General features: G+C 41.5%; 2 protein-coding genes across 7 annotated transcripts in view; one reads left to right on the top strand and one right to left on the bottom strand.

Annotated features, from left to right (window-relative positions):
- Window positions 1-12,332, bottom strand: part of SMC4 (structural maintenance of chromosomes 4) — a 41,907-nt gene extending 29,575 nt beyond the window's left edge. The window contains exons 1-5 of one of the 3 annotated variants that reach the window (XM_076341442.1): window positions 12,271-12,332; window positions 9,949-10,144; window positions 8,629-8,807; window positions 7,833-8,024; window positions 5,868-6,044 (exon numbers count right to left, since the gene is read on the bottom strand). In XM_076341442.1, coding sequence (XP_076197557.1) covers window positions 5,868-6,044; window positions 7,833-8,024; window positions 8,629-8,807; window positions 9,949-10,105 — 705 coding nt within the window. In that variant the 5' untranslated portion in view covers window positions 10,106-10,144; window positions 12,271-12,332. Of the gene's footprint in view, window positions 1-5,867; window positions 6,045-7,832; window positions 8,025-8,628; window positions 8,808-9,948; window positions 10,145-10,733; window positions 10,763-12,270 lie in introns of those variants that run through there. The other 2 variants (XM_076341441.1, XM_076341443.1) reach the window with 2 other exon arrangements.
- Window positions 12,333-12,970: 638 nt separating this feature from the next.
- IFT80 (intraflagellar transport 80) overlaps window positions 12,971-24,112 on the top strand; it is a 67,939-nt gene continuing 56,797 nt past the window's right edge. For 2 of the 4 annotated variants that reach the window (XM_076341444.1, XM_076341446.1), the window contains exon 1: window positions 16,177-16,385. In XM_076341444.1, coding sequence (XP_076197559.1) covers window positions 16,238-16,385 — 148 coding nt within the window. In that variant the 5' untranslated portion in view covers window positions 16,177-16,237. Of the gene's footprint in view, window positions 13,114-16,176; window positions 16,386-17,165; window positions 17,206-24,112 lie in introns of those variants that run through there. The other 2 variants (XM_076341447.1, XM_076341448.1) reach the window with 2 other exon arrangements.

Genomic DNA, 24,112 nt, shown 5'->3' on the forward strand with positions numbered 1-24,112 from the left:
CTTTAAGCACTGAACTGAAGCAAACAGTTGAGTAGTAGCCAGCGTATCCAAAATGCTGAGAAAACAGTACTTGCAATTAAAACAGCCACCTCTGACTCAAAGGTTTGTCAGGGATTATAGTAGCCATAGGCAAAATCTGTTATTGTTCGTCCTATTGAAGAAAATCAATCTTGATCAATCCAAATTATAACCCAATTTCAATTCTTTTCTTAACTTTTTAATATGGAAGGCTAGACAGAACTGACCTGGCATAAGGCAAACTTCTCTTAATAAGATAGTAGCAAAGTTTAGAATTTGTAATCTTATTTTATGGAACACAGCTATATTTCAATTTCTTTCAAACAGTGAAGCATTTCTCCCAGAGCAAGGGAAACGTGGACAAGAGATTTTGCAAGTATTTCACCAGCCAGCTACAGGAGTTGAAAACACAATGCACACAACTTCTTAGCATCATCAGCAAAAGGAAGAGCAATGACTTACGCAGCCGGGAGAATGAAACCAGTGGCACCTTGGATTTGCTTGAAGGAGAAACCACATTAGAACATTTAGAGTGTTTACTATAAATCTATTTTTCTACAGAGACTTAAGAGATAGAAAATCCAAAACTAATTTTGCAAAATTCCAATTACTGTTTTTCCTTCTTTGGTCTTCTATTCTAACCCACTTTTGAACATTGACATTAGAACTAGCATTAATACTAAATTACAACTAATAAGGTTCAGGTTCTTTTCTGATGCAGCTCCAATTCTACATGTTTGTTTGACAGAATTTGTAACTGCAGCAAAAGTCAATTTGGAGTAAAATTAGAGAAAAAGTAGTAGCGAACATCAACCCTTCTCCTAGAAACATGACTGTAATACAGCTCTTGTTGTAAGCCACAACAGGTTTTTTTTCCAATTCCATGTTATTGCTGCTATTACTTAATGCTTGCAGTCGTATCTCATTTCTACCCTTCAATTTTACTAGATGGCAAATATACAGGAGGGGAGAAAGTATTAAATACTCAACATCATTCTCTGCCTTCCAAGAAAAGTGTTATAAGCTAGGTGGGAAATCAAGAAAGTCAAATAAGTAATAAATGCACATACACAAATCTACAAGGCCACTACTGTCCAAAGATGAGGAAAGACTTAGAATTAGCCTGTTATACAACATTCAGTTGTTTGCACAAAACTACTATTCTGCATTCTGGAAATAATTTAAAAGTAGCCTTTGTCAAGCTGTTTGCACATCTGTATAATTTTAGAACCTTTCTTAAGGACATTCTTGTATTTAATAGAAGAATACAAATTGAGTGCAAATCTAGACTCACTTTGGAATCTAAGTCACTTATTGTCAAACTCAACCTACAATGTTTGACTTAAGATTATTGGTATGTTCTAATTAAACTATTTAATTGATCACTTTCAATTATACACTGCCCCTAGAAAAGTCCTTTCCTCCACTTTTCATAGTCCCCTATTTTTCTGAAGAAAGCTTAATAAACACTGATTAAAATGTTGCAATTTGCAAAATAAAAATCATAGGAATTGCCAACATAAGTTTTCTGATAATGTAAGAGAATGCATTTTGAAACTGCACATAGACATATTAGCAGATCTTACACTGCTCTATATTCACTTCAGCATAAAGCGTAATATTTAAACAGTCAGTGAAATTGATTCTGTCCTCTATGAATCAGTGTGAGGCTTCTATTTTTACACAACATTTTATTCAAAGAATCTGGTTTTACTTAATTATATTATCACACTTGCTTTAATTCTTCCTACCACTTCAGCTCAGCTGTCCTTGACCTTTCTAGAACAAACCTCTCTTCACCACCAATGTTGGCAGCATATATCTCCATTTATAATCCCAGTAGAGCTTTTCAGCTAGTGCTCCACTCAGTGCTTTAGCTCAAATGTTGGTGTGCCTCATTAGGAAAGCAGACCTCAACAATTGGGAACTTCTGGCTTATCTCAGAGTGAGAAGAAAATCTGCTCTCCCTCATTTCCTCTCCAATACACTGGAAGAGCGACTCCTACATTATTTCCACAAAGCAGCAGGTGAAAAACTTGACTAAACTTCCTTTCTGGCAACATAGTCTTGCCATAGGATAAGACTTAGTACATTAGAAAATGCCGTTCCAATCAGTTACAAAAATACATACATATAAAAATCACTGTAGTTGTTTGTACTTGCTTAAGATTACATGAGAATATTTTAATTAAGTCTATCAAATACATTTAAGTGAAGTACTACTGTAATTAGTACAAAATTTACTTAAAATAGTTTCCATTTGTTTGAAAGAAAGCAGCTTCTAAAATAAATTGAAATCAACTCACAGAAGTCTGCTCCCATGATACTGTCTTTTAGTACAAAATTAATTCAGAGTTTTGTGCCATTTATTACCATTTCTACAATATTCACTTGCAAAGTTGCTGAATGGGAGTTACCTATGAAACTCCACTTTCCTTTTAAAAAGTTTTTATCGACTGTACTTCTCTTACCTTGAAAGACTGCAAAAGCAAATTTCAACAGGCATTAACGGTTGCTGTCCACAACCAGCTTGCTTTGCTCCCCAGACATGCCTACCCTGCGATGTCCAAAACTGACATTGCTTCAAATGCTCCCCATTTATTTAATAATTCCTTAGAGGCAAACCAGCCAGGATAAAGGAGCTGAGATTTTTTTTCTGGCCTCAAGGTTAACCTGTTCAGAGGAGTCACTACTGAGCAACAGCAAACCTACTTACCTTCTGAGTTTTGCCCAGCCCGGTCAGAGCACAGAACCCACACAAGTTTTCTGTATATATACACTGATGTTCCAAGTAAATCTTTTGAGAAAAGCTAAGTAATTTTATTTGTTGTTCTTTACAGATATACAAGTTACTGAAGCTGGGGCATTACGTGTGGAAGACAGAAAAATAGCAGCAAGATGCTAGATTTTACTACAATGCTTAGCATACTTTTTTTTGTAAGCAACAAGATGCATTTTTTCCTGTTGCAGTTTCAGGCTGTGGAAAGCTCATTAAAAATGCACTGAACAGTTGTCTATTCCTAAAGTATAAAAGCATATAGCAATTTATTAACAACATGAAATATGTAGTGTTAGAACTTAAGGATCACAAAAATGACAAACTCCTCCTGGTAAGTGTTGGCAATATCCCATTGTAACCAAAACCATTTTTAAACAAGATTTTTTTCAACTAGCTAGTTCAGGCACAGAATTTTTAATACTTCTAGAACTACTCAATTAGTCTTACATATTCTGTTTTTCCACAGGTCTTTTTTTGTAGTGTTACTCTCAGAAGTCATCAGTAGTTTGATTTTAATATTTTCAGTATGGCATCAGCGGAAGTATCTGTACCATGCCCTATCCAACTTTTACAAAATTCAGTCTGGCCTAAGCTTTTAAATCTTATCCTACAAGGCACCAAATCTGCTATGTCAGAAAGAGACTGCAGAATAGGGGGCGAAATGGGGACAAGAAACTGAAAAAAATAAAGCAGTCTTCTAAAAAGCAAACATTTTCCACTGAGTAACATTAAATATGCTAACAAGATATAATCAAGTATCTAAAAGTTTTGTTACTACATGTAGAATATGTTCTCTTACAACTTTTTCTTTAGTACTAACTAGCACATATTCTGTCACAGACCAAAACCAGCATTTGATAATCCTTAATTAACATTTTTGCCCAAAATCTATATTACAAGTGAAATACTTTAATTACACCCTCTTGACATAGTCAAAAATCAAAGAGATTTATAACTTATTTTAAATGAGAAATTACTCTGACTTGGTATCAAGTTAAACTTAGGGTAGCCTAAGAGCAGAGCAAAACCTAAATAAACCTGTTACTTATCCCTCCAATTTTAAATAACTTAATTTGAAAAACATTAGGGAAAAAAGGGCAGCCCTTGTGATAGTAGTTCACAGCCTTAGCCTTCTAACATGGTCTCATTTACTTCTAACTATAATTTTTAGTATTTGGGTTTTGAAGTTCTGCTGTCATTATGGGAAAGTATTGCTACATTTCCCAACTGGGAAGTACTCAACTTTGAATCACCAGATCAGTAGATTTCACTTTAAAAAGGTGCAAAACCTTATGTGCAAAGAGGTAGGACCTTGCTTCAGTCAGGAAGACTAAAGAAACACAGAAAATCTCAGTAGAGTTTCCTCTGCCATTCATGATAATACACTACCCACAGAGCCTAGCGGAATGAAAGAAAAAAATAATGGTGGGAACCATTGCTTTATGCCTTAATATTGGTTATACCTCCCCCTTATTTCCCGTTGTACAGGTGGAAAGCATAAAACTCAAGCTTTTAGGAAAAGGTATGCTCTCCTCATTGATAACTTCCTGGGAAACAATTAATGGGAGAAGAAAAAAAATCACATTTGGGGGGGAAAAATAAAATAAATTAAAAATGCTTAGCAATACTCCCTCCCAAATGTTACCTTCCCCTCCTTCCAGTGGTAAAAGGGCATGTTCTTTAACACTAAGCTTTAGATATCTCTGCACCGTAATTTCTACCTAGCTTAATCTTTGACTCTGCATTCTCTCCCTTTTAGAAATTTTGCTAAAATGCTTCAGAACAACTGTATAGAAAAAGAGTGTATTTACGACAGTTGTTTTATTGGAGGTATTTCTCACTCCATCTTGTAACAGAAAATACAGGAATAAAGTGTTGGAGGGAATAATTAATTGGCATGGAGACTTCAAAACAGATATATCCTCTTTTTGTGGGTGTAACTGTAAAAAAGGACTGCACGAAAAGGCTTGAGGAAGTGAAGCAAGCACAGCGACCTATCTAGATTTTTTTTTTTTTTTTTAGAGGGGAACTGGAAGCTCCTTTGACAGAAACAGGCCTAAAATAAACGCTATTGAAAAATTTCAGACCTTGGGAGGCTCCCACTGTTCACTAATTTTCTAGGCCATGATCCTTCAAGAGTAGATTTGGGACCTGTTAGTAATAGTAGTGAAATAATTACAGGTAATTGCAGATATAGTTACTCAATTGAATTAATATTTAAATACTTCCATCAACTACTTTAACTCAATTTACATTTTAAGTAATTGTTTGGCACATAGCAAAATTTTCCATTATTATTTAAAAACGAGAAAGAATTAGTGTGGTTCTCTTCAGCCTGTCTTTTAAACAGCAAACAGATGCCAGCAAGCCTTATAATTTTAAGGTCAAACGTGAATATAAGTGATATTATATTGACAAATTCTATGATTATTTTTACAGTATGAGCTGTAAACTGTAGCTTTTAAAAACATAGCTTGAATTGGCTATAAACCTCCCATTCTTTGAGTCCTCTACAGTTGTTAAACAAGTGTAAACAAAAAGTACACTTCATGTGTTTTTTCTTGCACTCAATTTTTATGCACAGTTAATTTTTATATACATACTTCTCCAGTAAAACCATGTCTATATATGAGCGCCGTAGATAACTTAACAGTAGAATCATTACGATTTAAGTTAATATTGATGCACTTTTATCTAAAGTATAAACAAGTTGCTGAATCTCTGCCACGCTTAAGCAGCACGATAATATTGGGGTTTAAGGTTTATTTTACTACACCAATATTTACGTGCTGCTAGGGCGGAACAAGTATGACAACTCTTCTATTCATCCACATGTCAGGAACACAAATTTGTTAATAGAAAAATGTATTAGTATCTTCAACTGTTTCTCTTCCTTAAATTTCTAAAGCAGCAAATAATGATTCGCATCTTTATTAGTGCATGCAAACCATGATGTGCTGCTAGAGTACTTTAAGGCCTCAAATACAAGACTTAAAAGCTAGGCAGTATTTTTTATAACTACAACTGGAAATATAGCTTTACTTAAAATTGTTTTTATTCATACACCAACCTGTAAAATTAAGAACCTGTTATGGTCCAGATCAATTCCATGGCTTCGAAGAAGAATACCAACATCTTTGAATGTCTTTTTCTTTCCATTGATGTGGTAGACAGAAGAATTATCTCTATAGGCAGTTCTAGATACACAAAAATTGCTGTTAGGAATGACTTCGTAATCATCTCCTTCCTGTTTTAAGGAAAAACAAAGCCAGAAAAACAATTACTATATCACAGGTTTACCTCATTTCACAATTAAGCACAGAAGTTTTACCATGTTCAGGTTTTAAGTCAACTGCACTCTGAGGTCTAGTAGAAGTGGGAACTGTCTTAAAGCTGCATATCTCAAAAAAGAGAGAAAAAACCAAAAAAAATCCTTGAGAACCGGACAAAAAAAATAGCCCAAATCACTTAAACTGAATGGCCTTCATATTATGCCTTTTCCACCTCTAATACAAGCTATTGCTTTAAAAATAATTTATTCTCTTTACCACTGCTTCAAATCACAAAGGAAAAGGCCTACTTCAAATTTAAAGCGGCTGTGCTATTCCACCCTTTAAATTTTAGATTAGGAAGTCTTGAATGACTTAACTACTGTTTGCATTTTAAGCTCCTCTTTTATAGTGCTAGGAAAAGGAGTTACTTTTAGCTGAGTAGTTCTAAAGAGAAACTGTAGAAGATAAAAAAGCAAAACATCAAAGATGTGACAAATAGGACATCATCGGCTTCAAAAGGTATCTTAGACTTACCTACAAAGCAGCAACTAAAATAAAGCTGGTACTATACTTTAAAAAGTTAAAATTGATGCATGCTTCTTGTAAAGACTTAAACTGGCCTACCACTTTCCCAGATCAATCCCCCAAGAGCATAATCAAATTGGTATCTAGTATATGCAGAAGTGTTTTAGATCATAAAGTTAGCTCCTAGAGGTTAAAACAAAGTCAAGTGAAAAAAAACAAGAATAAATTTAATATTTTTAAAATCTGGTTATTATAAATACAAGCAAAAGGTATGTGTGTATGTATATCAAGTCAAAGAAAAAAAAAATTGTCTTTTAAAACAGTTCCTTCAAAGGCTTCAATATATTGCCACTTTATTAACACAATTTTTGAAATTTCAGTGTACATTTCCCACTATTTTGACTGATCCCAGACTCAACAGTTGATACTCCAGCTAGAACGTGTGCACAAAAATTAAATTTAAATGAAGTAAGAGAAATAAATCCCTTGCACTGTAATTGCAATAAATCAACAAAAATATCCAGAAGTTTTTATCAATATATGAAGTGGCAAGCAAAATAAATATTTTTTTTAATTTGCCAACACTTTCTATTTCTTTCAAACAAAATATCAGGTTCAAAAAAATTTAGTGGTAGGATGTGAGGTCCAGAATTTTTGATGAAAAAAATCTGTTTTAAAATTGCAGGCATGTTTACAGTATATAAAGTGTAAATAAGAAAGTTTCAGATTCATTATATATTTTTCTAAATTTAGATAACCTATAATAGTTTCTAATTGGTTTTAAAAGTTTTGCTTAAATAGGTTTTATTTCTTAATATATATGTGCTCATACTATAAATTTAAGAATATATAACATGTCCAAACAGACTTTTAAATTTTTAGGAGTCCTATTAATTTCAGAAATAAGTTTTATTTACTTGAGGTAAACGAAATGACAACTCTAAAACGACTTCTTCTTAAAATGATTATTACATATTTCTAAATAGTTTTAAAGCAGACATACACCAGATATTACTCCTGCAGAAAATAAAAAGAGTCCCTACTAATATTTTAAGAACTGCACTACTCAATAGAGGAATTTAAGCTAATTAACTTTGAACTGATGTTTTACACCCCGAATGTAAACTAATCATGCTATGAAGTCTTCCCCAGCTCAAACTAAAATAACCAAATATTAAAAGTTTTCAAATCCTTAAAGAAAAAAAAGTCTCCACTGTTCTGAATAGAAGCATACATACCTTGTCAATGATCTTTTGGAAGTGGACTTCCACAGAACAACTCTGGATGTCCGTATGTTCGTCAGAATTATGGATCAGCACAGAGAGTTTTTTGGATCTAATTTTTTGTGCTCGATACCCAAACACAAAAAGCATTGAATCAATGACATTGGATTTTCCACTGCCATTTGGCCCAATAATACATGAAAAACGCTGCATAATAGAAGGAAAAAAGTGATATTCAAAGGGAAATAGATCCTGGCCAGTGTACATCACCCATTTCATTTGTGAACAGTTTAAAACACAATTATTCCTAGCGCATGCAACTGCAGACTATTTGATAGCTTAGTTTTTACTGCCAAAGGTAAAGCAGTACAACTTATTTAATAAAAAAACCACACCTCAGCTCAGCTTTCTAAATTTTAACTTGTTAACTCAAAGCGATACTGCATTTAGCAAGCATGTTCACAAGGAAAGTTTCATGATTAGCCACGTAAGTCTCTTGTGGGCACTAAAAAATATTCTCATTCTTCAAACACACCCCTAAAAGTTCTCCAGTAAACGAAATAAAGAGAAAAGTGTGCTTTTTTAAGGTTTACTGACAAATTAAAATTGTACAGTATCACAAAGTTGCACTTAACTGCTTTCTCTACTGTCCAATAATGAAAATTTAGAATATCACTACATAAGTAATTCTAAAACTTAAATATTTTTCAGCTATTTTGAGGTAAGCTTACATGAAAATACAGGAAGGAATACTAACACACAGCGAAGTCTCACCTTCATTTAAAAAATGCTTAAGGTAAAAGAAAGATACCTTATGAAAAGGTCCCAAAGTTTGCTCCCCTGCATAGGATTTGAAGTTCTGGTTTACAATATGAGTTATCATGAGACGAGGAGCACCAGCTTCATTGGTCATTGTTGGAGGTGGGGGAGGAGAGATGCTACCCAAAATCTCTTCTAAACTTCGATTATCAAGCACCTCATTTGAGACTGCTAAAAAACATCCAAAATAAACAGAAAGAAAAAAAAAAGACTATAATCTCTCAATGACTAGACACCTTTTAAAATGTTCAACTGGAAAAGCAAACATCATTTCTATATGATTCAAACCTATACTTTTGCCTGTAATTATTAAAATAAGCTAAGCGGAATTAAAATTCTTCTTTCCATGAACTGAATCTTTAAAAAGAGATACTTAAGATGTCCCATCGATTCACTAGTGGGTTTGTTCTTTCATTATGTAATTCTTATTCTAACACACTTTAATAGGCACTCTGCAATTACAATAGCTACAACTGTCACAATAAGCCTACAAATCTGAAACAGGCAAAGTCTTTCTCATTAATAAGTGCAAAGCCACATTTCAAGCGTGCTCACAAGTCACTCTGCAAGATTTGGGGATCGCTGCACAATGCTCTGAAAGCTGTAATGACAGCACAACTACTCTGCAAAGACAGGAAGTTTGTTACGAAAACAAACTGGCCCCCTGGATATCAGCTAGTTGTAAGCAAAGCAGCTTTTCAACAGTTACTAGCAACTTTTTCTTCAAATAGACAGTAGTTTTTGCCACCAATTTAAACATATTAGTCCATTTGTCAAACACCTTGCTTTAACAATTGCATATCTGGCCACCTAAAGAGACACACACTGCTGTTTTTCCAGACATTTTCAGCAAAAACTCAACTTAAGAAACTCAAGAAAATACACTGCTTCATGAAAAAGAAAGTCAAATCATTTTAAGAGTTAAGTAAATAAACTTGACATTTATTCCATTCCAAGAAATCCCATACCATTGGCTGCATATAAATTTGAAAAATCCTGCTGTTGTACCACAATCTTAAGCACAATGTTACAGATCAGGAATACGAAATAGGCTTTATTAGGAGAAAGTCTATAAATTGCTTTTGCACTTGTACTAAATCACTGGTCCAAACACTTTAACTCTTTGCAAGCCCTCTTTACCATTTTAAAAGCAGTTTAAACTTGCCAGGAGTCAAGGCTTTCAATATTCCTTTCTAGAAGAGAAAAGAGCAAATCCTATCTGGAACAGCTGGTAAATTCAACTGAATGTTGTTGCTAAACAGGTACTATCATCAAGTTTACACACCATCAGAACCACAATATTCAGACCTACCTTGTGGAGGTACTTCGCCAAGCTGTCTGTTGCCCTCATTTTCCACTTCCATGTCACTGGTGGACTCCTCTAAGGGCTCTCTGCCTTTCCGATGGGCTGCTGTAGAGGTTTTGGTGCTCTTGCTTGGCATGATCTCTGTTGGCTGTTCCCCTTCCATTCCAAGCAATCAAACTACTGAAGGGATCTATCTCCTTTGCTAACATAAACAAGAAGACCCCGTGATCTAAGCATTGAACTACAATCCTCTAAGGAATATACCTACATGTTTGCCCAGATGTTTGACTAATTTAGAAACTAAAGACTAGAGGTATTTTGAATACAAAAATCCAAATTTGAAACAAAACCTCAACCTTCGCCTCATAATGATATATTTTAAGATACATCACCCCCCAAAACAACGGACCAACCCTAATCTGTAGAAACTGCATGAATCTACCTACTGAAAACTCATACAGCCATGTTCAATGTAGTTACTATGCTCAGAGAAAGCAACCATGATGCTGGGGGCAAAAGAGTTAAAGACACATTCGCAATAACAAACTGAGTAGCCATATGTCTTCTGGAAGCACTCTTTACATACATGTTTCAGACCCGACTCACATTTTACTTTCAACAGTGCATGCTGACTATGTATTTTATATGGATAGATAAACAAAAAGACCTGCATAATTATAGCAAAGACTTGACTCTTGAACAGTTATAATCAACACATTCATTTCACAAAATATAACACAACCACTACTTGCCAACACTCAACATTTAACAGAGAAAGCGAAACAAAATACCTTAATCTAGTTGTGATGTTAAAGTTAACTGATCAAGAACGAAACATTACAAAAGTCCATCAGCTGGCACTTAAGCACAGCTCCCAAAAAGTATAAATAGAAAGCAACCGATGAGAAGAAAGACGACTGCAGCAGCAAAACTCTCTCCAAAGAGTTTAAATTGCTGCAAGTGGCGAAGTTAGTTCGCAGAAAAACAGACATGAGAAAGTTTACTTCTCGCAAGATAAAAAACTGACGTGGTTAGAAAGTCATCTTACAATTGGTGCCAATCATTTGACGTTTTCAGACCTACCCCCAACCCACACTCTCATGAGAGTCCTTCATTTGGGACAATGGGGGAGGGGGGGAAATGAGAGAAAGAACTCATTTTAAGGCAATTTGAATCTATGCCCCTGTTAAGAAGTGTTCCGCAATGGCTGTCTCAGACAATTACAGCCTCTCAAAGTACCAGATTTATTTTTTTTTTCCCAAAACTGCTCCACTCCAACAGAATTGTGCAATATAGACCTATTTACCTTACCAACCCTTCCCCCCCAGATACTTCAACAGAATGAACAAGCATAACTACTTGACCTCAGCTTTTAAATCCCGATAAATCAGCTGCCACATACTCTCTAACAAATTTAACAAATTCGTGCTCAGCCCCTCCCCTGAGTCAGCTCAAAGGTGTTTGTTAAAAGCATCTCTCGACCATCTCCTGCCAAGTGCCGTTTTTGTTACAGGGATGGTGAAAAAGAGTCAGAGACGGACAGAAAGGCTTCCTTATTAACAGCCGGTTAAATTTGATAACGATAACCCATGTCAGTGAAAAATTTTTGGTTTTTTTTTTTTTTTTTAATCCATCCGTTGATCTAAAGAGTCCAACTACACCCTTGTCACGGTCTTTCCAAGTCGTTACGGACTTTCTTATGATTTGTGTCTCATACTTCAAGCAAAAAAGGAGCAGGCAGAGCTAGTTACGGAAGGGTCCCTGCTTTGTAAGCAGATTAAAATCGGGCCTCTGTGCTACCGAAACGTATTCCTGTACTTTCCCGTCCTAGGTGGGTCTCTGATTCACGTTCCCCAGAGGTCCATAAGGGCACAGCGGGAAACCTTGGGCTTTCTCCCTTGGGCTGCAAAAGACCCTCTCTCATCCACCCTTCCCAAACCCATCTGCCGACACCAGCCAGGACGGACACGCCGGGCGCCGTGCCCCGCCGGCGCGGTGACCGAGCGGCCGTCGGGCAGCCCGGACCCCTCGGGAAAGGGCCTCGGCTGGGCAGCCCCCGCCCGGGCCCGGAGAGAGGGGCTACCGCCGCCTTTCGCTCTCTCAGGGCAAGAAGGAAAGGGGAAAGAGTAAGGCGCGGGGCAGAGCCCGCCGCCCCCCTGCCCTCCCCCTCAGCACCCCCTGCCCAAGGAAGTGCCCTGAGGATGTCCCCGCCGGCCCGCTCACAGTGGGTGAAGTCCCCCAACTCCACCTGCCCTCGGGCGAACTGCCGGCGCCTCTGCCCGAAGCCCTGCCCGCCGAGCTATCCCGCGCTGCCCGCGGAGCTGGTACCTTCGAGGACTGGCGGCACCCGGCCCCAGCGAGGCTGTGGGTTGCGGCAGCGCGGGCGGCTCGGGCTCCCGCCGCGGCTCGGCGGCTTCCACACTCGAAAATGGCGCCCAAACGGCGAACTCGAACCGAAATTCGTTAGAAAAGCGCGGGGCATGCTGGGAAGGGAGGGGGCCGGCCTCCCGCGGGTTTGAAAGGCGGAAAAAAAGCCCCGCTCCCGCGCCATCTTGTTTTCCGTTACTGCGCGGACGGGCTGGGCGGGATAAAAAGATAAATCCCCTCGCTTCGGGGAGCGGCTTTTTTGCGGGAGGGAGGGTAGAGGCTCGCGGATGAGGGCGACAGCGGCCCCACGGCCGTGCCCGCGCGTCCCGCGTGGAAAGGATTTATTTTAATTTTAGAAGTAGGTCAGTGGGCGGCGCTTGGTTGCTCGGCAACGGGCGGCGAGGTGGTAGGGCGCGAGCGGCGGCGCGAACGGGCGCTGTTATTAAAAAAAAAAGTAAAAAAAAATTAAATAAAAATTGTGGGGACACGACGGTTTTAAAGCGGTATTAATTAACGGGCGGCGCGGTGACGCCACCGGGCCGTGTCACCTGGTCGGGGAGGGCCTGTGAGGTGGCGGTGGGACGAGGAGGAAGTCTCGCGGGAAGTAGCCATAGAGACGGAGCCGCTTGGCCGCGGGGGGGGCGGGCAGCCGCCGCCTTGGCCCTGCCGCTCCTGTGGTGCCGCGGGACGCCGCGGGGACGGGGAGGAAGGCGGGATTAGCGCGGAAGCCGCCGCGGCTGGGGAGCCACCCGCTGAGGCAGTGGTCCCCGCCGCTCTGCGCTCTTCCTCCCGCTGCCGGCGCAGGTAAAGGCGCACTGGGGTAGGCGGCGGCGGCGATCCCACTCCCCTCGCCGTCGGGGAAGGCTGCCGGGCAGCAGGTCTGACTCACGGCCGCGGTGGGCGAGAGGGTCGGGAGCTGTGACCCCCGGCTCGGCGTGGGAGGCGGGCTGGGCGGAGGGGAGGGAGAGCTCCGGGAAACAGCCAGGCGGCGAGGTAAGGGTGGGGGAGTCGCGACCCCCGGCTCTGGACGGCCCTGAGGAAAACGGGCACTGATGCTCGCCTACAGAAAGGGCGGCGGAGGGAGGACGCTTTCTCGCGGGGAGGGGGCGCGGATAATCTGCCGCTTGGGAAGCCAGAAACTTTGTGGGGAAAGGGTGTGCTGGCACGGCCGGAGAGCGGGTTTTGCTGTCTGTGTGGTGCCTGAGGCTGTCCCTCGAGTTTGGGGAGGGGACGCAGACGGGGCGGGAAGAGCTGCGGTTCCCTCACAGCGGGGAGCGAAAGCCGCCCCGTGGACAGCTGTGCCGTGAGGAGCTAGCTCCTGCCCCGCCACTGCCATCTACGCCTTTTCTTTCCCTCCTGCCGCCTGTCTTTCCCTTCGCTCCCCCCGGCTCTTGCTCAGTCTCCCGCCGCCGTCTCTGATCCTCATCTCCTCGTTCAGCAGCTCCGGAGGGGAAACGGCTGAGGGGAGGAGAGTGCGAGCAGGGACCGCGGCGAGGAGGCGTGGGGCTGCGGTGTAAGACTGTGGGACCAAGCGGGAGCGTGAGGCTGGGAGAAGCTGAGCCAAACCCACCGTGCTAGAATAACTCCTCGTTATTGTCCCATCTTTTTTTAAAACTCCTAGTAAATGCTTTCAGCTAACCTGCTGTTGGACTCGTTGCAGACTTGTGATGTGGAGTGCATGTACTGGGATGGGTAACGATGTACCTGTTGATGACAACAGGTGCAGCTGTGTGACATAGGGATGAGCGTTCTGCCATTTAGGTGCACATAAAGGGTGTTTAAGCCGTTTTCAAAAATTATAATAAAGTTCTGGCCTTGTCTTTCAAAGTAAAATAATAGAATTCTGCAAGAATTTTTTAAGGATTTTGGGTGCCTATGTAGTGGGAGCAGGGAGGGATTGCAAGCTGGAAGCTGACAATAGCGACATGCCTGCTGAAACCCTGAGAGAGAAATAAACAATTAAAAACTACCAAGCAGCAACTGAAAAGGTGGGTTTACCAAGTTGTGGTGTGCATAGAAAATAGAAGCAGATGAGATCCATGCATCCAAATAAATGCAAGGTAGGAGAAGGAAATTAGACATTCAAGTATGAGAGAGATAATTATTTAAAAATAAAAATAACTATTGTGTGTGTTTATCAATTAATGTAAAGTACGGTTGAAAATAACTTACTTTATTCTTTGAGCACAGAAAATTATGTTTTAGGACTATTATCCTTTTAATGCTGCTTAAATTCTGCATAGTAACTGTTTGACACACGGTCATTTTTATAGTGAAAAAATTCCAGAAGATTAGAAGGCCACATTGTGCATCATTATGCTCTTCTCAGAGTATACCATCTGCTCCCACCCACTTGCTCTCACTTCTTTCCATCCTGAAGGACAAAAAAGTTTTAACCTGGATCAGTGCCTCCACCCTGTCCAGCCACAGACACCCAAAGGTTTTTGCTGTCACAAGAGGGAAGGGGATGAGAGGGTAGGACCCCATTGAACTGCTTATGGAATTACTGTGTGGCAGTAAAGTATCATGGACACTACAAATAGGGGTGGATGAAAGACTAGGACGTTGTATCATTTTGTCACGGAAAGATTATTTTCGTAGTACGGCTTTTTCCTCTAAATTTTCTCACAGTGCTCTCACTAAGCAGAAGGTCCTTGAAAAGTTCGCGATTCCAGGTTTTCCCTTGCTACCTTCATGGCTATTTATCAGCACAAGAGAACTTCAGTGTTTCAACCTATAATGTTTCAGCAAAATGTTCCTAGCATCACTTGTTCTTTAAATTGTCCGGTGTGTTTACACTAAGCGATCAGATAAATATGGGGTTGGGTACTGTACAAACAATTCCCTTAAAACTCAGGTCTGTTTTGGTGCTTATTTTGCCACAGTACTAATGTAATATTACTTATTTCAAAACTTTTTATTTTGGTGTTAGTGTCTTCCTTTTTAATTTTGGCTACTTATATATGTGTTTGGTTTGTTTTATTACAGTTATAACATACCTACATACCTTTTTTTAATGCTCCATCTGAACAACTGAAATGAGACTGAAGACTTCACTTTTAAAGGAACCAAAACATATCCTTTGTCTCAGAATAAACCATAGAAAAGCATGTTAATTCTGAATAGCCTCTTTTCCAGAAAAGATTTCTTTATCACAAATGTCATAGTAAAATATTTGTAAATTGCAGGTGGCTTTTTTTTTTTTTCTTCACCTTGCCATTGCAGCCTTTAAGGGCAACATTTTAAGAGATGTTGAATGTTCTTAGAGTAATACCTTCCCTTTGGAAGCTATCAATGTTTTGCTAGAAAGTTTTCAGTTTTTCTTTCCTTTCTTATTTGTAGTGATAAGTTAAAAGTTTTCCCAGACAGTAAATAGGAGTAGTGACATATCTACTTGCTTGTAATAAGACATGCATGTAGCAGATATAAATGAAATTGTAATTCTCCTACTAATAAATTAGATATGTCAACAATTTATATATGATGTGGTGTTAATAAACTGACACATTTGAATGATAGTTGGGTGTTTTGCACTTGCATTGTGCACTAAGACCATTTCAGAGGTGTAACCCAACATTTCAGCTGTGTTTCAATAAGTATGCATCATAATAAGAGCTATATTTTTATACAATACAGTTTGCTTTATTTTTTGCTGAATTTCTACCAGCTCTCTTCTTGAAGCCAAAGAGCAAAGAAAAAATGAATAATCATGTTTTTTATATAAAACATTCCATGGAATCTTATCAAAATAATCTTCCTGTACTGTTCCTTCAGTTTTGTGTAACCTAGATGAGATATTTTGTAAGCTTATTTTTAATAATTAAAATTTTCAGACTTCCTTAATTTAATTCAACATAAAGAATTGGTTAGCTGTGTGGGGTGGACTACAGCTGACGAGCTATATTCCTGCAGTGATGATCACCAAATTATGAAATGGAACCTTTTAACTAGTGAGACTACTCGAGTAGTGAAACTTCCAGATGATATTTATCCCATAGATCTTCACTGGTTTCCCAGAAGTGTAGGTGGGAAGAAGCAGTCCCATGCTGAGAGCTTTGTTCTGACAAGTTCTGATGGTAAGTCAAATTAAAATGTTTAGAATTTCATACCACTTTGTGCGTATGTCACTCAAATACATGAGAAATTATTTGCAGTTAAATAGTCTGCAAAAAAGCAATTTCAAATACCTGTACACCAGTTGCACTGGTGTAAAATTAATAGTTGTTTCAAATTTAATACATTGTATTACTATAATTTTCTCTGATACAATGTTATCAAACATACCTCTGACAGCAGATATATAATTTTTTTTATGTAAGGTTAATTTCTACCATCTTTTTTCAGTTTCATAAACCAGTAGCTTTAAATATGTCTGCACTCTATGCCTACATAGATAATATATCGCTTACAGTTATGAAAACTGAAGATGACCAAGTTACTGAAATTGCTTAACCATGATGTTTAATATCAACGTAGTCTATTTCTTGGACATGTTACAAGAGCATGTCTTGTACCTGGCTTCTATGGAGTCTTGAATATCCTTCTGAAGCATCTAGTTCTGTCTGTTGTCAGAGATGTAAGACTAGTATATATGTCGACTATACTGGCAGTTGTATATACGCATATGTATATCCAGTATGCTGCTATTTGTCCAGTATATTAGTGTACTAATACTAGACTATATGATGCAATATAGTAGCTACTATATTCCAGTGTATGGATTCTGTTTTGTGGAAGGGAGGTGAGAGCAAGAAGGTTTGATGATCGCTTGGGTTTTTTTTTCTTCCTCTCCAAAGAGACTAGGAATTGATTTTGCCCGACTTGCACACAGTTAAATTTTTCTTCCTCCATGAAGGCCGATATACTCATATCCTCAGTTCAGTGAAGAAATCTTAGGTAACTAGTTTCATTATTATTTTACATTTATTATGAAGCAGTCCATACAGTTTAGGTCAGACTGTAATGGGGATTATGTTCCATGCCATCAGGAATTTTCTGTGCATGTTTCTCCTTCCTTTTCTTCCCTCATCCCTTTTCTTTAAGGAAAAACATTTGGGCTATCTTCTTGATCTGATTCTTTGTTTGAAAAAAATAAGAAAAATAATGGTAAAAAGAAATTTTCTTAACACTCCCGCCCCTTTATTTCTGTTACAAAGAACCTACTGTGTGGAAACCCTGTAGTTCAGATGAGAGTGTTTCTTCCTGAACCTACCAGTTTTAAAAAGGGGTTGATCCTTTATGAAATCTACTGGTTGACATTGAGCTTGTTATAAAAATTGTGTTGGGATAAAAGCTCTGCTAAGAAACAAGTCGTGATGTAGACTGGGACTGCCTCACTGACAATCCACTAGCAAGAGCCTGCTGATGGGATTGGTGTGTTAGTTTGTGAAGGATTTCTGATACTTTAGAATCATAGAATCATAGAATAGTTTGGGTTGGAAGGGACCTTTAAAGGTCATCTAGTCCAACCCCCCTGCCATGGGCAGGGACATCTTCAACTAGATCAGGTTGCTCAGAGCCCCGTCCAGCCTGACCTTGAATGTTTCCAGGGATGGGGCATCCACTACCTCTCTGGGCAACCTGTTCTAGTGCTTCACCACCCTCAGCGTAAAAAATTTCTTCCTTATATCTAGTCTCAATCTACCCTCCTTTAGTTTAAAGCCATTCCCCCTTGTCCTGTCGCAACAGGCCCTGCTAAAACGTTTGCCGCCATCTTTTTATAAGCCCCCTTGAAGTACTGATAGGCTGCAATAAGGTCTCCCCAAAGCCTTCTCTTCTCTAGGCTGAACAACCCCAACTCTCTCAGCCTTTCTTCATAGGAGAGGTGTTCCATCCCCCTGATCATTTTCATGGCCCTCTTCTGGACCCGTTCCAACAGGTCCATGTCTTTCTTATGCTGAGGGCTCCAGAGCTGGACGCAGTACTCCAGGTGGGGTCTCACCAGAGCAGAGTAGATTAGCAGTTATCCTCAGGGTATTCAGCCCCCTGAGCTGGAAGACAGGGACGGCAAGCAGGATGAACCCCCCATAATCCAAAAGGAAGCAGTTAACAACCTGCTATGCCACCTGGACGCTCACAAGTCTATGGGGCCAGATGGGATCCACCAAAGAGTGCTGAGGGAGCTGGTGGAGGAGCTTGCCAAGCCACTCTCCATCATTTATCAGCAGTCCTGGTTAACAGGGGAGGTCCCAGACGACTGGAGGCTTGCCAATGTGACGCCCATCTACAAGAAGGGCCGAAAGGAGGATCCGGGGAACTACAGGCCTGTCAGCCTGACCTCGGTGCCGGGGAAGATTATGGAGCGGTTCATCTTGAGGGCACTCACAAGGCATGTGCGGGACAACCAGGGGATCAGGCCCAGCCAGCACGGGTTCATGAGAGGCAGGTCCTGCTTGAGCAACCTGATCTCCTTCTGTGACCAGGTGACCCGCCTAGTGGATGAGGGAAAGGCTGTGGATGTGGTCTACCTGGACTTCAGTAAGGCCTTTGACACTGTCTCCCACAGCATTCTCCGAGAGAAGCTGGCAGCTCACGGCTTAGACAGATGTACTCTGAGCTGGGTAAAACACTGGCTGGATAGCCGGGCCCAGAGAGTTGTGGTGAATGGAGTTCAATCCAGTTGGTGGCCGGTCACGAGCGGTGTTCCCCAGGGCTCAGTTTTGGGGCCAGTCTTGTTCAATATCTTTATCAATGATCTGGATGAGGGGTTTGAGTGCACCCTCAGTAAGTTTGCAGATGACACCAAGTTGGGTGGGAGTGTTGATCTGCTTGAGGGTAGGAAGGCTCTGCAGAGGGACCTGGACAGGCTGGATCGATGGGCCAAGGCCAACTGTATGAGATTCAACAAGGCCGGGTCCTGCACTTCGGCCACAACAACCCCATGCAATGCTACAGGCTTGGGGAAGAGTGGCTGGAAAGCTGCCTGTCGGAAAAGGACCTGGGGGTGCTGGTCGACAGCCGGCTGAACATGAGCCGGCAGTGTGCCCAGGCGGCCAAGAAGGCCAATGGTATCCTGGCCTGTATCAGAACTAGTGTGGCCAGCAGGAGTAGGGAAGTGATCGTGCCCCTGTACTCGGCACTGGTGAGGCTGCACCTCGAATACTGTGTTCGGTTTTGGGCCCCTCACTACAAGAAGGACGTTGAGGTGCTGGAGCGTGTCCAGAGAAGGGCAACGAAGCTGGTGAGGGGTCTGGAGAACAAGTCTTATGAGGAGCGGCTGAGGGAACTGGGGTTGTTTAGCCTGGAGAAGAGGAGGCTGAGGGGAGACCTCATCGCTGTCTACAACTACCTCAAAGGAGGTTGTAGTGAGGTGGGTGTCAGTCTTTTCTCCCAAGTAACAAGCGATAGGACGAGAGGAAACGGCCTCAAATTGTGCCGGGGGAGGTTTAGATTGGATGTAAGGAAAAATTTCTTTACTGAAAGAGTGGTGAAACATTGGAACAGGCTGCCCAGGGAAGTGGTTGAGTCCCCATCCCTGGAAGTATTTAAAAGACGTGTAGATGAGGCGCTTAGGGACATGGTTTCGTGGGCATGGTGGTGTTGGGTTGACGGTTGGACTCGATGATCTTAGAGGTCTTTTCCAACCTTAATGATTCTATGATTCTCTGATTCTATATTAAACAGTACCGGTCCCAATATGGACCCCTGCGGGACGCCACTCGTCACCAATCTCCATCTGGACATTGAGCCGTTGACCACTACCCTCTGGATGCAACCATCTAACCAATTCCTCACCCACCGGACAGTCCACCCATCAAATCCATACCTCTACAGTTTAGAGAGAAGCATCTTGTGGGGGACCGTGTCAAAGGCCTTACAGAGGTCCAGATAGACGACATCTGTAGCCCTTCCCATGTCCACTGATGTAGTCGCTCCATCATAGAAAGCCACTAGGTTAGTCAGGCAGGACTTGCCCTTGCTGAAGCCATGCTGGCTGTCTCGAATCACCTCCCTGTCCTCCATGTGCCTTAGCACAGCTTCCAGGAGGATCTGTTCCATGATCTTCCCAGGCACAGAGGTGACACTGACTGGCCTGTAGTTCCCCGGGTCTTCCTTTTTTCCCTTTTTACAAATGGGGGTTATGTTTCCCCTTTTCCGGTCAGTGGGAACTTCACCGGACTGCCACGACTTCTGAACTACAATGGAGAGTGGCTTAGCAACTTCATCCGCCAGTTCCCTCAGGACCTGCAGATGGATCTCATCGGGTCCCATGGACTTGTGCACCTTCAGGTGCCTTAGGTGGTCTCAAACCTGATCTTCTCCCACAGTGGGCAGCTCTTCATTCTCCCAGTCCCCGCCTTTGCCTTCTGTGGCTTGGGCGGTGAGGCTCGAGCGCTTGCCGGTGAAGACCGAGGCAAAAAAGTCATTGAGTACCTTGGCCGTCTCCGTGTCCTGGGTAATCAGGTCTCCCGTTTCGTTCCGGAGAGGGCCCACATTTTTCGTAGTCTCCCTTTTATCCCCAATGTACCTATAGAATCTTTTCTTGTTGCCCTTGATGTCCCTGCCAGATTTAATTCTATCAGGGCTTTAGCTTTCCTAACCTGGTCCCTGGCTGCTCGGACAATTTCTCTGTATTCCTCCCAGGCTACCTGTTCTTGCTTCCACCCTCTGCAGGCTTCCTTTTTGTGTTTGAGTTTGTCCAGGAGCTCCTTGTTCATCCATGCAGGCCTCCTGGCGTTTTTGCCGGACTTCCTCTTTGTTGGGATGCATCGCTCCTGAGCTTGGAGGAGGTGATCCTTGAATATTACCCAGCTTTCTTGGGCCCCTCTTCCCTCCAGGGCTTTGTCCCATGGCACTCTACCAAGCAGATCCCTGAAGAGGCCAAAGTCTGCTCTCCTGAAGTCCAGGGTAGTGAGCTTGCTGTGCGCCCCCCCCTCAGTGCCCTAAGGGTCTTGAACTCCACCATTTCATGGTTGCTGCAGCCCAGGCTGCCCTTGAGCTTCACATTCCCCACCAGCCCCTCCTTGCTGGTGAGAACAAGGTCCAGCATAGCACCTCTCCTTGTTGGCTCCTCTACCACTTGGAGAAGGAAGTTATCATTGCCGCATTCCAGGAACCTCCTGGATTGCTTATGCCCTGCCGTGTTGTCCCTCCAACAGATGTCAGGGTGGTTGAAGTCCCCCATGAGGACCAGGGCTTGTGAGCATGAGGCTGCTCCTATCTGGCTATAGAGGGCCTCATCCGCTCGGTCTTCCTGGTCAGGTGGCCTGTAGCAGACCCCCACCATAATGTCACCTGTCCCTGCCTTCCCTTTAATTCTGGCCCACAAGCTCTCAGTCAGCTCCTCATCCATCCCCAGGCAGAGCTCCATGCACTCCAGCTGGTCGCTGTCATAGAGGGCAACACCCGCTCCTCGTCTCCCCTGCCTGTCCTTCCTAAAGAGCCTGTATCCCTCCATCCCAACACTCCAATCATAGGAGCCATCCCACCACGTCTCCGTGATGCTAATAAGGTCATAGCCCTGCAGGCGTGTGCACGTTTCTAACTCCTCTTGCTTATTCCCCATGTGTTACATCCAAGAACTTGGCATACAGGTGACTTGGAAGAGCTGTCTACAGCTTCCTGAGGAGGGGAAGTGGAGAGGGAGGTGCTGATCTCTTCTCCCTGGTATCCAGTGATAGGATGCATGGGAATGGTTCAAAAGCTGCACCAGGGGAGGTTTAGACTGGACATTAGGAAGCATTTCTTTACCAAGAGGGTGGTCAAACAGTGGAACAGGCTTCCTTGAGAGGTGGTCGATGCCCCAAGCCTGTCAGTGTTTAAGAGGCATTTGGACAATGCCCTTAATACCATGCTTTAACTTGGTCAGCCCTGAATTGGTCAAGGAGTTGAACTAGATGATTGTTGTAGGTCCCTTCCAACAGAAATACTCTGCTCTGCTCTGCTCTACTCTGCTCTGCTCTACTCTGCTCTATTCTATTACTTCCTTGCAGAAGCTGGACAGTCCTTACACAGATCCTAACTTTTTATACCTTTGTGTTTTACTCAGTTGATAATGCTATTGAAGGTTCCAGAGTAAGTAAATTAAATTATCCCACTGGTAGTAGTAATTATGTGCCACAAAGAAGCAGATTGCATCAACATACTAAACTTAGTTTGTATTCTTTTGTCAGCGGTCAAAGAACTTGGTGGTAAAGCTGTATTTCTACACAAATGGTAGTGATGGGAGTTTCTCAACACTGAACTGAAAGCAATATGCTGCTCTAAATCTCTGCCAGCTTTTTCAGGCAGAACAGATCACGGTCAATTGTTGTAGAGAGTTTCCATCAGGGTAATAATGGCCATCTGCCCATGACCCTGTTGACAGCTTTCACAGGGACCTATTGATAGTTTTAATGGGACTGATGGAGAATTTCCAGCTAACTTCCACCCATGTTTTGGCCAGAACCTTGAATTTGTGGGTCTAGTGTGTTTTCTTTGGTGAGGGGAACTTATTATAGGCTTTTGGCTAGCTTCACAGTGAGCTTGATTTGGGAACAGAAGGTTTGTTACTGGGCATTAGCAGTCTGGAGCAGATGCATCCAGCATGGCTTCCTGTACAGATGGAGAGAGGTAATACGTATTTGAAGAAGGTAGAGGAAATTCATTCCTTGCATGAAAGTTTGGAGATTTCTCTGACTTTTGGCAGTAGTTGCACTTAAAAATTAGGATGGCTGAGAGTTCAGTTCACAGAGTGGAGGCCAAGATTTCTTCAAGGTATTCAGTACTTCCTAAGGAATAAATGCACTGAACTTACGGAACAAAAGCAGGACATCTTTTGGCTCCCTGTCGCTTCCTAGATGTACATGGGAGGGAAGATGAGGGGAGAAGTTTGACCAAGTAGAGTTGTAATTTTTGCAATACTTGATGCTGAACTTTACTATGAATTTTAGGCAGCTGGGTTTAATGAAGTATTGCTTGTAGAGCTCTTAAGGTAGAAATGGAAGCTTTTGTGAAAGCTGAAAGGAAGATTCATTTATATCCATTAATATTTGCATGCATTATAGTATTATGCTTTGGGGGGGGTGGGGTTTACCTAAACAAGGATGTTCTTCAGAACATCAGTCAGTGATCAATATTATCTGAGCTGATTTCTATGGGATTTTTATTCTTTTCTGTTCAGTGATAAACATGGGATGGAGGGATTTCAGTGGATCAGATGGTGCTCTTAATTCCTTGCTTTTTTCTCCTTTCTTTTTCTTTCTCAGTTTTCACATTTGTATTTCTAATGTCCTGTTTCAGTAAAGTTCTAAATTGTATGTGTAAATAGTGAGCAAAAGAACAACTGTAGTAAGTCAGATCTCCTGTTAATTTATTCAGTCAGTTTTCCAGTGTTATTAAAATAGTATTCCAATATTTCATGTTCTGCTTGAATAATGCTTTGGCAGTTGATTGAAGAAATAGATAAGGGCTACTACTACCTTCATGAAAAAGATGACTTTTAAAACTCTGCTATGCAATTTTTCTCTCTCATTTTTCCCTGTTTTTTATATCACTAAGATATGTAAGGAAAAATAAATCATAGTCATGGATGTGTTTAGAGAGGTTGAAAGTTGATTTTTTTTTCAGAAGAGTTCAAAAATTAGCGTGTTGCAGGAGCTGTACATTCGGAAACACTTTAGTCTATATGTGAACCTGATGCAAATTTAGGTAAGATAACACTTCTTAAGTGTAATGTCTAGTAGGTGTGAATGCTTGCCCTTCTCCTGTAAGTGGATTAACTGAAACTACAACAAAGAGCTACAGTTTAGGAATAAAGATTCATGAATAACACCATGTATGGGTAGGCCCCAGAATCTTCTCCAGGATGCATTAGGACATTTGC

This window comes from Aptenodytes patagonicus, chromosome 6, assembly GCF_965638725.1.
Source record: "Aptenodytes patagonicus chromosome 6, bAptPat1.pri.cur, whole genome shotgun sequence".
NCBI lineage: Eukaryota > Metazoa > Chordata > Aves > Sphenisciformes > Spheniscidae > Aptenodytes > Aptenodytes patagonicus.